Source organism: Sturnus vulgaris, chromosome 1, assembly GCF_052056855.1.
Source record: "Sturnus vulgaris isolate bStuVul1 chromosome 1, bStuVul1.hap1, whole genome shotgun sequence".
Classification (NCBI taxonomy): domain Eukaryota; kingdom Metazoa; phylum Chordata; class Aves; order Passeriformes; family Sturnidae; genus Sturnus; species Sturnus vulgaris.
Window position 1 is genome coordinate 113,952,707 of NC_142243.1, and position 14,536 is coordinate 113,967,242.

The 14,536-nt window shown below is 37.3% G+C and overlaps 1 protein-coding gene across 1 annotated transcript in view; it reads left to right on the forward strand.

The window, feature by feature from the left end:
* The window catches only part of LOC148225419 (putative Polycomb group protein ASXL3), a 34,680-nt gene extending 20,526 nt beyond the window's left edge, over positions 1-14,154 (forward strand). Inside the window, exons 2-3 of the mRNA XM_088174542.1 lie at positions 4,871-4,953; positions 12,529-14,154. Coding sequence (XP_088030668.1) covers positions 4,871-4,953; positions 12,529-12,619 — 174 coding nt within the window. The 3' untranslated portion in view covers positions 12,620-14,154. The remainder of the gene's footprint in view (positions 1-4,870; positions 4,954-12,528) is intronic.
* Positions 14,155-14,536: the final 382 nt, after the last annotated feature.

Sequence of the window (14,536 nt, forward strand, 5' to 3'; positions counted from 1 at the left end):
GCATTATAATAGGTATAGTGCATCCACCGTCGTATTCATCCCATTTTTCATGTATCGGGTACCCCTCCTTGCTGTTTTCGTCTCTTCATCCATCTCTATGCACTTCCTTTCTTCCCCCATCTGTATCCTCCCCTCCTCTCCAAGCCATTTACCCATCTTTCTTCACACAAAGGGCTTTGAACTTTTACCAAGCTGCTGATAATTCCCCAATGACTGAAGCTGTTAATCAAAAATGAACACAAAAGATTTGAGTGGGGCATTTCCCACAATAGAAGTCAGTCCTCCTGTTAACCTCACATAAGCAGCTGTAGAAGACAATGCTGGACTTTTTCCAGGATACTGTTATTTCTTGTACCCTGTTTGATACTCCGTCTTTCAATTCATTAATTTAGTAATGGGTGGCTAGAAAATAATTTGTATTTTCTGCTTAGGAGAAAGAAAGTTTTTGGGGGCTTTTGTTTGGTGGTTGTGATTGCTTGTTTGTTTGGTTGGGTTTTTTTTGTTCTTTTATTCACCCTGCTGTCTTTGGGCAGTGAAGATTGTCCATTGTGTAGTTCAGCCTGATTGTCTTTTAGCTGATGAGTAGGAGCACTGGGAATAATTGTACTGTTCCTCTTTCTCCTCCTCCTCAGTTTTTAAAAATAATGTTTTAAGGAGAATTGCTTCAGTTTCTGACTAGTGGCTCAGCCTATTACGATAAAATGATCCTGATTTTTTTCAGCTACCTGACCTTTAAATCCCTGCCAGCAGCATCCAGAAGTGGAAGAAGCTCTGACTGGTTTCAGACTGTTTGGTCACACAATCAGCAGCATCAATCCCACTAGCCTGATCTTCTTGCTGCTTTTGGACCACAATGCAGTATCAGAACACACTTGGTTCTTGTTTAGACGAATTATTTTCTGTCAGTGCGATAACGGATAGCTGCAGGCAAAGCTTCCCACTTTCTGCAGGAATGTGTATGGGTGGCAAGAGGGTCAACTCTCTTCTTTGCCTTTCTTCACTTTGTTCCTCTGGTGCATTTTCTTCAGTGTCTAAAATGCAAATGATTGCGCAGATGTGATTCAGGTAGTCACAAGCTACTGTATATATGAATTAAACTAATAATTCCATCAATTACAGAGAAGTTCTCCTCTGATTTTGTAGGCAAGCTGAGCATTCAGGATTTTTCTCTTATGCAAAGCTGAGAGCCTTGACTGTGCACTGCAGTCTTCCTACTAACAGTTCACTGGAAAGTGTTTTTTCCTGGTGTGGCAACTGATATTTTTTGAGTAGTTGTCAACACACAGATGATGATAGATGCCATGGTGAGAAAAGGAATTTTTATTTCTTCTTGTCCCATATAACTGACATGACTTTTCCAATGAAACTGGGAATGCATGTGTTTGTGGCATCTGTGTGATTATTTAATATCTCTGAAGTTATGAGTTGATACCAGTAGGTGACACAAATACCACGATTTGTCAGGCTGCTACTGTTTGTTGGGAGGTTGGATTTCCACTGTGCTTGGTATGATCTGAGCCTTTTCCTTGAGCTGTTAACCAGGGTTTGAATGAGCACCAAGAATGTGTTCTGTGCAGTGACTACTTCTGTTCTCTCTCCGATTGTCCTGATGGGTTTCACATTATTTGTCCCAGTTATTTAGCGGCTGTCTCTTTTTAAGGCTATGGTTGAATGGCAGGAATAAATAGAGCATATCTGATCCTCTTTGATAGAGGTTGCAGTCAGAGCAAACCATTCTTCTGCCATTGTCCTTTTTAACAAAATATATTGAAATAGTCATGTTCTTCACAACAGAGTACTTTGGCGTGCTTTAATTTCAGCATTATTAGTCACTGCCCATACATGATACGAGTGTTGGTGGGTGGAGTGGGAGGAAGAAGAAAGATATTTAAGACAAATTAGAGCTTCCTCCCCTGATGTGCATTACTATGTCTGACCAAGAAGCCTATGACTTAACTATTCCTTTGCATTTTAGTATGTTGTTTGCCTTAAGGCACAGTTAGTTATTCAGTTTGAATTTCTAATACTATTTTTAAAAGTCTCAGAAATGCAAAAGGAATTGCAGGCTTTTAGCAGTGTTAGTGGTGAGATACAGAGGCAAGAGATACCAGTGTAATTAACAGTTCAATGTATTAATTAACTCACAGAATCTTAAATAATACTCTGATGCTGTTTTCCATAATTGAGGGAAGAAAATTATATTATCATTGAAAGCTTTCTTCAATAATTATTTTTATTTTCTTATTGTGATAGATGGTTAGGCTAAAACTGGGGGGAGGGGAGGAGCAGTGATGAGGATGAAGAGCATGGTGGGAGGGGCAGAAAAAACCCATCCTTACTAAGGTTCTCTGCTAATTAATCTTTGTTATGATAAAGAAAATTTAATCATGTACATAATAACAGGATTTTCAACTTAAGCAATGTTTAAATCAGAGAATTTATGCTTTTCAGTTAGGGTATGAACAGTTCTTTAAATAACAGGATTTAAAGGGTTAGATGAACAGAATTAAATTTGTGAGGTATGTGAACTGCAGCCCACACTACATGTCCAGTGTAAAGCAAATCCACACAATGAGCAATTATTTACTCCAGCACTTTCAGCCCTGTCTAACAGTCTGCATTTCAATTTGTCATTATACCCTGAATGTGTTCACTTCATACTGTGGTATTTGAAATCTGCCCTGTGGTTTTCATTAAACTTTCTGTAGTGGTGTTATGCATCCTACTTGTTGGTTTCGTTGTAAGGTGAAGATGATCTTCCATATCCGTATGTGTGGCCATTGTTTCCACGACCAGTTCAGTGCAGCTTCCTCAGCACAAACTGCTCTCCCTTCTCCCATTGTCCAGGACAGGGTGACTTCTGATGTTTGCTTAGCTTTATTGTTTCTTTCCCGTTATTGTCAAACTCTCACGGTAATACTTGGCACTTTTACTGACTTTATAGAGTAGGATGTGATGTCGTAGAGGAGGGGACAGGGCTACCCAAATTTTCTCAATTGCAGGGAGGAGCTGCCCAGGTGTGCTGAGGGGCCTGTACTCAGGAAGAGAAACAGGGAATCCTCCACAGTGAGTAACCCCACTTTCAAGTGCACACAGTTTCCTTCATAGCCGTGTCCAGTACAGTGTAGTATCCTCTCCTGTCCTTTCCAGTTTGCCCTCTGGAATGTTCCCAGATTGGTTCTCTTTTCCCTTTATTTTGGTGTATTCTCATTTTACTTTGTACTTTATCTTCTTTCTGAAGGTTAAAGTTTCCGTTTTTGCCTCTTCACACCATTAATCTTTTCTCATCCTAGTCTTAATCTTTATACGCATTGTCATTTTTCCAATGTGTCATTGTTGTTCTGTCACTAATATATCCTATAATTTCTCTTCCCATGTGTGCAGTGGCCCTTTTCCCAGCCCTGTGCAGTTTCTTCTTACTCATTGCTGTACTTTTTCCAACCTTCTCTTCTTTCTCCTTTCAAATCACCTTTTGGTTTTCCTTTCCTGATGGGTCCTTTTTGAATCTTGCCTATTGATGTACATGAGACAAGCTCAGTTCAGCTCCCTGACCTTTCTAGTGCTACTTTCACCTATACCTTTTCCTTTGTGGAACTGAAAGTTAAAGGATACAAAGCACATCTGTAACAAAGAATTGAAGGATTTGGTAAACTGCATTTTGGCTGTGAAAGAGAACAGGAAGGAAATCAAAGCAGTAAAATGGCAGAAAAGGGCTGAGCTGGTCAAGCTGTAGTGAGTAGGCAGTCTTTGGCTTTAGGTGAGCTGCTAAATTACAGCCCTGGCCAGCACCCTTCACAGCTGGACTTGTGTGATATGATGTGGTGGTGTCTCTAGTTCCTAGTGGGCAGGTATCCACATAGTAGTAGCTGCTTTCACAATTGCCATTATTTGGTAACTACTAGAGAGAAGCTCAGGATGATTTGAATTAGACCAAACTGATTTCATCGTTACAGAGGGTAGAAATGCAAGTTTTGGCTGAGATATGTTGGCGAGGTGCTCTGGGAAGCTTGATTGCTGTGGCCTGTGCTGCACCTTTTGCTGCTGATGGAAGGGTTTCGTTTTCCAGGGCTATCAGTCTGGCATTGTACATGAGCAAAAGAGTGGCTGTTTGTTTAACAGCATAAAACTGATGGGGACAAAAAGGAAGTGGAAAATCAGAAAAAATCTTACAAGATGGTTCTATCTGGAAAGAGGACTGAGTAACTTTGGGCTCAATTGGAAAAGGCAAAGGAGCGGAAAACTGAGCTGAACTGGAAAAATATACTGCACTCTATCATGTAGCATCTTGTGTGCTGTGACTGTTCTGACTGCTTCATTTTTCATTGTTTTTAGAATAAAAAGACATTTTAAAATTGAAACCCCACTGTGTCAATGCTTACAGTAGCTCCTGGTCTACAAATGGAAGGTTTCAGTCAGTTTTTTTTCTGAGGTCGTGACAAAGCTAAGTGTAGAATAGTCAAATGGCCTCAAAGAATTCTAAAGTAATAAAAATCAAAGAAAGTGCTAGTGGGTTTGTTTTTTTTTTTTTTTCTCTTTGGCTCTTGTGTTTTATGTATTTCCCCTCATGCCTGAAAGAAAATCTGTTGCTGTGTCATAAAACCATTGCGTATTCCAACTCTTTTATTTGTAACCTGGTAAGAGTTTTCCCAGGCAGATGTAGCAGATGATGTACAAAAGCAGCAAGTATATCTTTTTCTTGCTGCAGTTTCCTGGGTTGTATCTGGCCTTCCAACAGACAGAGGACTCCAGTCACAACACTGTCATCCCCTGCCTTTTACAAATGACTACATAAAAACCTGCATGATCACATAACCTTTCGGATTCACAGGACAGCTGTGTCTTGTCACTTACATTTATTATTTCTTTTTAGGCATTGGAAAAGTATCCCAATTCACCAATGACTGCAAAACAAATACTGGAAGTCATTCAGAAAGAAGGGTTAAAAGAAACAAGGTCAGTGTTTATATGTTTTGTATTTCTGCTATCTCTGTGAAAATGATCTAGGAATGGTGTATAATCTTTACAAAACTTCAAGTGTTGGCTTAATTGATTTCCTGTGTTAAAGTGGAAATACAGTTGATGGGTTTTGATTGTTAGTTCAGGGCTTTTAAAAGGGTTGGTAACTGTCCTAACTTTGTCTCTTACAAAAGGAGTCTGTAGGCCAGCTCCAGTCCAGTTGCCTGTCTTTAGAAAGACAGTGTCATTTGCTCAGACAGCCCAGTGCCATATTTCATTTTTGCTTAAGGACTGAAGCTCATCAGCTGGGTTACGTCTGCCACTGTGTGCATGTAGAAAGTGCAAGATGAAGCTTGGTGCACTTCTCACTCGGGTTTATGGTCTGGCAGTTAAATCACTGTTAAGACTTGTTGAATTTGTCTGTGGTGACAAGAGATTGTGCTGATAAAGAACTGGGAATGGAAAGAGAGGGAGGTTGGGGCACTGGGAGCTAGTTTGTGTCTGCAGAGCATGGATACAGTAACTGATAGAGCAACTCAACTTGCTTGATAACAGCATATTTTGAGTGTAGATCCAAGTGATAACAATTACCATTTTAGAGAATAGATGTGTTATCCAGAGACTGTGCAAATCAATCAGTTGTCTTCCATTGCTGCCTAGTTCAGATGTACATGCAGCTTTTTTTTCCTCAAAGGTGTCTATGTACTTGCTAGGTCCTCTAGTGACCTTCCAGTGGAAACTTGGTCAGGAAATGAAAATAAGGAAGAACTGGTTGGCTAGTGGGGGTCTCCTATAAGATGCAATTGCCTCATCTTCAAATATTATAGTAAAATTTTCTGGTTTAATAAATTAATACTTGTTGCTGTCTCAAAGCAGAGGGAGACATGTGCTGTTATTTTAATTATGTTCTTCCAGTGTGGAACCTAAGGTTCAGAGCAAGAAAACTTCAAACTCCATGTAAAGGTGAACCAGAAGTAACCATGGGACATATTTTTACTGAATTCACTGTTGTTCCTAGGAAACAGAACAGTATACAATCTGTGTGATTGTTTGCACAGCATAACCATGCACTTCTTTGTTGGCAGCCTCATAACAAGCTCATAATAGCTATATTTTGATAAAAATCGCAAAAGAGATGGTATGGAAAGTGAAATTGAATTTGCCACCTTTTGCAGATTTAAAGTGCTTTAGTTCCTGTCGAGAAATTGCTTTGAGTGTATTTGGCAATGATTCCAAGGAAGCAAGGGGATGAAAACTTCTGAAAATGAATGTCCAAACATGTGTTATACCGCAATGATTTGCATACAAAAACAACAAAAATGCAAGAAAACACAGTTTTGAAAATCTGTTCTATTAAGATACTGCTTCTCACAGCAGTGAATGAATTGCTTTCTTCTTATGTCTTTCGATATGAGAATTGCCTGGGAGGGGCTCTAATGCCTGCTAATAGCATTTCTTTGTAATTTTAAAAATTCTTGTTTCTGTGATCAGTGTATGAATAAAATTTTGAGTGGAAAACCTATGGAAAGGAATGAAGGCAGTGTTTTATATTTTAAATATAGAAAAAGTCAAAGCCCTTTTTAATTGCTGCAGAATGAATAGTAAGAGAAGGATTCCTTTAAAGAGGTTCCAAACAAGATGATCTTTCATTTCTTCAGTTACTAAGAAACTGAGAATTGCAGAGAAATAGGAAAGAAATTCAGATTTGTTCTGGTCTTTATTCATGGTACATGCAGGTATATGTGACAGTGTAGTAGATTGCAGGATGCTGTATGTGCTCATGAGTTCTAGAAAACTTAGAAGGATAAAATTCAGTGTGCTTTATACTTGAAATATTTTCATTCTAAGCTTCTTGGCCTAAGCATTCTAAATCCTGCAATTGTAAAAAGAGAAAATGTTGATTCTGTATTGATTTCTAAATATTTGGATTTTCATTTAACTTTTGATTTGATGTAAAAGTTGTGGTTTTGCTGCATTTTAATATTGATTAGGGACAAACTTCCAGAGTTACCTGAGTGCCTAGCTCATAATAGGAGCCAATAAGGGGTTTGACTTCATAAACAGATTTGTTGATTGGGTCTCAGTATGTCAGCAATGTTTGGTTTTCACAGTACTTGAATTTGGAGTTTCCTGTTTGTTTCACCCAGCTCTGCAATTTCTGTCAGTACCTTCCTGCCAGTTGATGCCTTTGCTGTGACTAAAGATGGTCTTTCCTGGTCCCTCTGCTGCAGCCAGCTAAGATGAGCAAGGGGTGTAAATTTATGATGTGCAGTCACCTGGCCATAAGCAGTAGAATGGCACTAGCATATTTTATTCTGTATTGATTTGTGTATTCTTCCAAGTCTGAACTTGTGCCAAGAATATGTTACTACTCTAATACACTTTACTTATTCCTTTTTACTGATTATCATTGTCAGTAGAACCTTGGCGATTTCTACATTAAGTTCTTAAAAAACTCTCCTCTTTACTCTTCCATTTATCGATAAATGAGGTTAATTGTCTTAGTCATTTTTCATATATATTGTAGCATTAATTAATCTAAAGCTTTTTGCTGTGATAATAAATCTGAAAGAATAATGTATGATTTTCAGCCATCTCATTGTCATTATGTGTAATCATAAAAAAAACACTGTTAGACTGTTCAGCCTCTTTTTCTTTATTAGCTATAAAGGCATCAAGTTGCACATTTATTTTTGTATTACTCATATAATTAAATACAAAAGGATTAAATTCCAAATTTACAAAGCAGATATATGTTAGAAAATAAACCAAAAAACTCTACTGATATACCCTGTGAGAGGTTATTCACCTACCTCGTTTTTTACATCTTGGGGAAGAAACAACTCATTTTTGTTTGTTAAATATTTTTCCTGTTATGCTGGTTGGTTGTAAAATGGTCAGCAGGCAGGCAGTTCTTCTGCTACCTAGAAGGTGCAAAAACTTTTAAGGCAAACCTTTCAGGGATGTAGAAAACATATGGCTTTCTTCTGTGGGTGGTGGTGGGGAGGGAGAAGTATTTACTTAACATTCATGCCTGTGCTGATGGTGAACAGTGTCAGGCCAACAGACCTGGACACTGAAATTTCTTTACAAGGAAAACGGACAGCAGCTCTCTTTAGAGCACAGTACTCTGGATTTTCTGTCCTGAAAACATTTCCTTGTCCTGCTGTAAATTTCTAGGCTCACCACCTGCTGTCTGTACACCCTAGCATGAGCTTTTGCTGATTCTGCTAGTGTGGCACAGTCGGAGTATGGTCCACTCTGGCCTCCGTGCTCCTTTTCCCCCGTGCCCCTGCCTCACTAGTTGTTCTCCATCTTGCATTTCTTTTGTTCCTTATTCTTGTTAAGCTCTAAAATTTCCCTTACTGAATTGTATTTAGGTTTTCTGCAGACTGTTTCTCAAATTCAGTAAAATTGCTTTAACAATGTACTCTTGTCATCCAGCATGCATGCAGCTTTTCCAAGCTTTAGTGTCATCTACTTAGTAGAACTTGTTTTCTTTTGTAGTATTTTATTTCTCTTTGCTGAGGGAAGTCTGTGGGAAACAGTGACCAAAATCTTATTAAGTTGGGCTGTATGATACCTCCTGCTATTTCTCTAGTTACAGGGTCTGCTGCTGTGTCACAAAGAATATTTTGATAGATTTGAAGTAACTTGTTCTTGACAGGCCTATATATTACTCAACTTCTTATCTGTTAAATACTTCCAAATAATTTTAATTACCTATTTTGGGGGAATTGAAATTCAGTTGCTGCATCTCTACTTCTTTGGACCTGTAATTTTTCATTTTTTTAAAAAGCTAATCACTGAGTGTTTTCCATTCTTTTGGAATCACTGATATCTTCTACAAATTCTCAAAAATTACTATTGTTAATTCTGAGGCTGATCCAGTCAACTTGAATTACCTATGGTGAATTTCAGCATATTTAACTGATGTGAGAATACCTAATTTATTTAATTATCATCTAATCAATTTTCCCATGTTTGTTCTGGTGTTGGTTTTAGCAGCTGTCTAATCATAGATATATTTCTGATTAGACATTAGAACTCCTGTGCTTTGAGTGTAAGTACTCAGTGCCAGCCCCTTCTTGGAAGAGCAAGTCGGTTTCCTTTCTGCTGGTGTGCTTACAGAAATTTCTTTGTTCATGTTGTGTGGGTGAGTTTGCTGAAATTTAATTTCCTGAAGCCCTTTTGCTTCTTTTTGTGTTCTGTCTTGTTTTCCTAAAAATGAAGAATCATCCTTTCATGAATGCTCAGTATTCTAGCTGCTTCCTCCCCACAGGTTCAAGTCAACCTAGTACAGTTCCAGATGCTTTTTTCCCTGTCTTTCTTTTCTCTCTTGGTTTTGTCCTTTTCCGTTCATTGCCTGGAAATTGCCTGTAGAACCAGCAGAAGTAAGCTGTCTGTTCTATTCTGTTTGGAGCACTGCATCTTTGTGAGGAATAGGACCAATTGAAGACCACTAAAATTATCAGGGAGATAAAAATAAGACAGAAGCTGGTATGAATTAGTTGTTTGGATTAAGGAAGAGAAGACTGAATATAGGCATAGTAAATATTCAACTGCACAAAAGATAGGAAAAGAGTGAAGGACTAAGTTATCCTGAATGTCTGTTATGGACAGAACAAGAAATAAGGCCTTTAAATTGTAGGAGAATATGCCAATTAGAAAGTACAAAGTTTGTTATTTTTAAACAGGAATCATGAATTCCTGTCACGAGCTGTGGAAGAGCTGTGAAAGGTTGGTAAGTCTCATCACAACCCAGTGTAGCGATGTGTCTGTCAGGAATTATGTAGATTTGGTTGATCCTGCCTTGAACTAGGGAAATTAACTAGTATATCCCTTGATCCATGTTTTTCTATGAATTTTTCCAGAACAGTTTTCAGTACTTGGGCCATACACATTGTTTGAGTCCTAGGGGAGAATATCCAGCCAAACTCTGATAAGTGTTTAATGCTAATAGCCCTACATTATGTCTTGGCTTTCTATAGTTCCCTTTCTCCTTTGCATGGTGAGGCTGGGAAATTGACTTGTCTGGATAAGATTAAAGCCAAAGATTCTCAGTGCAAGTTAAAAGCCAATAAACTTTCAAAATGGGACAAGCTGCTTAATTTCTTGGAGTACAACTTTAGCCCACAGCTATGATAGCTATTTGCTTTTCTTCTCCACTAGATTCGGGACTGTGAATGCTGGAATGGGATAATTTCATAGTGTTTTTGCTATTCAGCTGGAGTAATTGACTTCTGTATGGTCAACTAACATGACCATGACCTTATTCTTTTCAGATAATTCATAGAAGCGTTTTTTAGAAGTTACTTTGTTTCAGTCTGTTTTCCATTTTCCAGTAGGAATTTTAAACTTCTTTCTCTGGTTGTTTCTTTGTTGATCTTAATTTCAACTATGGGAATCAGAGAACCAGTCGTATCTTCTCCTTTTCCTCTGTTTTTTCCTCTGCATATTTTGCCTTTTGCTTTGCAAGACTAAGCTATTTGTTGATGTATTGTTGTGACAATAGTCTTTCAGAAGACTAAGAGATGCTTGCCACTGGCACTGGCAATAGTGCTGTTTTCTTCTGCACTCCACAGTGTTGATAATACTTATCATGAATGATATCATACCATATTAAGTCTTCTGAGCCTAGGAAAGCAGTGCAAAGTATGACCCTAATAAATTTCAAAGACACTCTTGCTGGATTTACAGCCTTTGTGCAGAAATATGAAACTAGTGGGTTAGCTAGAATTAAACCCGCTTTGAACTGCAGAGTAGAGTCATCAATGGAATAAAACACATGATCCGTGCAGGGTCTGTCTTTGGCTTTGAAGTTAGAGGGGTCTCCTGAAAATGTTACCATCACTTGTGAATCCTTTGATCTTTTTGACAGTGTCTCTTTAAGCCTTTGCATACTTCTTCCTTAGAGCTATTGACTTAAAAAAAAGCCCTTCTGAATGCTGCTGTTTCTGTAAATAAGCTAAATGAGCTGGCAACTGTCTTCTGTTGTTTATCATTTTCAGGTTCCTTGTTTTATTGTGTGCATATAGACAGAATTTTTTACTTTCTTGCTCTGTAAAGTCATTCCAAGATGTCATTGTAATTCATAATTATTAAGTCACAGTTTTTATCTTTCACTTTAAAAAGACAAAAAACAAATGCCCTGCAATTACCAAAACCACTTAAAAATTTAATTGAAAGAACCACAGTTTTTGTCTTAAGGCTGTGGTTGCCAGCGGAAGAGCACAGACAGTTAGGAGGCTTCTGTGGTTGCATATGTCTGATAGAATTTATTTGGGAGCCTCTTCAGCTGAAGGGAGTGTATTGTTTTGTCTGAAGGTAGTTATTCCCTGCAATGGACTGAAAGGAAGCCATGATGGAAAGAGAGGGAGAAAGCTATTCAGATTCTTTTGCCTGGCATTATTAGGTTGATTTTCATGCTTCTACAGATGTGGCTTTTGGCTGTAAAGCAGTGAAAGAAACAAACTTCAGTACAACCTGTCTTTCTGCATAAATTCACTTCAGACATGTCTTTGAAATGCTGTTCTTTCCAGTATAACAACAGACCACCTAATTTGGTAGGCAGTTCTGATAGCAGCAATTTGCCAGCTGAAAATCTCAGGCTTGCTCCTTCTTGCCTAGACAATTCCCAGCATTGTTATGTGTGGTGTAGTTTAACCTGGTAAAAACCGGTGGGTTTTCTATATTGCATTCCAGCATTGGAACTGTAACCTGCATAATCACACCTCTGTCATCTCTGTAATAATTATTTCAGTTTTTGTAAGATTGCATATTGCTATATTGTGATTACCCTACTGTTTAAAGCTTGCCTATATCTGGATAGCAGTAATCCCACCTTTGTATTGATTTGGAAAACTGGTTTTGAGTGAGACGTAGAACACATGTAAAATAATAAAACCTCAAATGTTTTCCCTCAGGGAATTGCAAAGATGAAGAATCTTTTAGTGATGGTGAGTCTTCCATTGTGTATACCTATATAAGATGTTTTTCAGTATTAGACATTTAGCTGCCTGAAATGTTGGGGATTTTTTTGCCTAAGCCACCATTATCCTAGTTTTTTTTTCTCTATATTTTAGTATTATAGAAATTATCTGGAGTGTTTTATTTGTTTTAATGCTGCTCTTCTTTCCTTCACAGGACAGTGGAGTCTCTATCTAGGGACTTTAATAAACAGTCCAGTAAAATCAGTCTACATGCAGTGGTTCTTATAAAATTATCTTTATAATTAAGGTGTGAATTTAATTTTGAGTTTTAGATGATAAATGATCTAGCTTAAATTGTAAGTACCTTTTGAATATGACACAGAATACTTTGGAGGATACTGTTCTTATTGCTAAGAGTATTAATTGAGCCTATGTAAAAACAAAGTGGAGACAAAAGCAAAGTAATATTTATCAAAGCTAAATGTAGAGCTAAGAATATAGCCTGGTCCTTGTCTCTTCCATTCCCAGTGTCTTGTCCATTAAATTGGTGTTGCCTGTGCAGTATCTATAGTTCCTACCTACATGCAGTCCTGTGTCCCATGAGTTTCTGCAAGATTAATCTTCCTGTTTTCTCATACAGGGTCACCCACCCCATGGTCTCCAGTTACCCTGATCTGCTGTCATTCTTTTTCCCTCCCTTTGTGGACTCAAACTCCATTCCCTGTGCCTGAAATTTTCTCAAGTGTTACATTGTAAACAACCCAGTATTTATTTCATGTTATGACTTGGGGCCAGTCAAGCGTTTTTCCTTAGTTTGGTTCCAGGACCAATTATGAGAAAATAAAGCAATTCCATTATTTTGCCCTGTCTGGGACCTTCAACTGATGGTTTAGAAAAATTCATATGGTTTACTCTTTTGTACTTAGCCCTTGATTTGTCATTATGTTGAAGTTTGTTCCTCCATTCTTGAGTCAACTGAGATTTTAGAACAGTCTAAATTCTCTTTTCTTTAAGATTAGTGTGTTGCTGTTAGTTTTCCATATGCACTTTTGCCCATTTAGTGTTCAGGACTTTAGTGTTCCAATTGGTACAATATTTCTCTGTATTTGGGTACTAAAACATGTATGGTAACCAGCATTCCTTCTTTCATGTAAATTATAGGAAATAGTCTTGCTTAGTTTTTTGTTTTTTGGGTTTTTTTTTTGTTTGTTTGTTTGGTTGGTTTTTTGTTTTGTTTTGGTTTGGTGGTTTTTTTGTTGTTGTTGTTTGGGGGTTTTTTTGTTTGTTTGTTTTGTTTGATTTTCTTACCTGTAAGGTAAAAAATAAGGAAAACTTATGATACTTAGATTTTGTGATGTGGTAAGCTTTTCAAGTTCTAAAGATCTATATTGCAAATTTTTTTATGTTTAAGTGCACCCAAGTCCTTTCTCCATATCACAGCCTGTAATTGTGAAATTAAGATCACAATTAATTTAGTGTTAAAGATACTCCTTTTTTTAATACAAGTGGAAATCCAACAACTTAAATGTAACAAATAATGTGTAGAAGCGCAGATCTTAAAAGATTTATTAGTTTTGTGCAGTCATGATGTCACTTCCTCTTAAAGGCTGTTTTATTTTGAAGTGTGAGGTGGACATCAGTTGTGACTAGATAATGTAAATTTGTCAACAATTCCAGTGTTGCTTTTCATAGCACAGTGATTCCTTTATCAATGTTATGTTTAATGTAAAAATTGAAGTTGTGTTGACTTTTTCCTATGTTGTGTCTCTCTCACTCTAGACTACTATGGAAAGAGACTGAAGAGTAACAATGTAGTTAAGGCTGATGAAAAGAGAAACCTTCTACATTATAAATTGGTGTTACTGAAAGAGTATATTGTGTCCTATCTGTCTTCCTATATTTCTCCTAGACAGTATAACTACACTGTATGCTACAATGTTTTGTCTTTAATGTTTCAGTATTTTGAAAAGTAATTCTGCATTAAAAATAGTGTCCCTTTTTCAAAAAGAGAAATTAAATAAAAATATCTAAGAGACCTAAATCCATTCAAAATAATCAGATACTCTCTGAAGTTACATCAGGAAAATTTCACCATATCTTCAATCCATCCTCCCAGAAGGGAAAGTTTTAGGGTTGGTTTATTTGTTTGGGGTGGAGGTTTTGGGTGGTTTGGTGGCTATTTTGTTTTGTATATGTGTAGTATGTTTCCTATAATGTAGTGCATTAAACTTCAATTAAAAAAAAATAAAAATTACTGAAGAGGTGAGTTTTCCAGTCTACAGACTTTTTTTCCTTTTTTCCAAAGTCTGGCTGCAGTTGTATAAGCATGACTATGTGAAAGGTAGGTAGATTAAATGCGATCTCTGATTCTACTGCCTTAATCAAATTCTTTTGCCAGCATCACTTTAAGAGAAGCAAGGACATAGAAGAGCTTTCCAAAAATAGTTGTCCATTGTTGTCCAGACCCAAAATTTTCAAAAATATTCTAGGGAAACTGGAAGTTGACAGAATGTGTTTTTCTTTCCATCATAAACCAGTGGTTTTGAAATAAAAATCAGAAGGAAAAGAGCTTAATATCAGCGCAATTGATAAAACTAATAGATGTAACTGATGCTGGTTAGGGTCAAAATGTAAGAATCCTGTGGAAT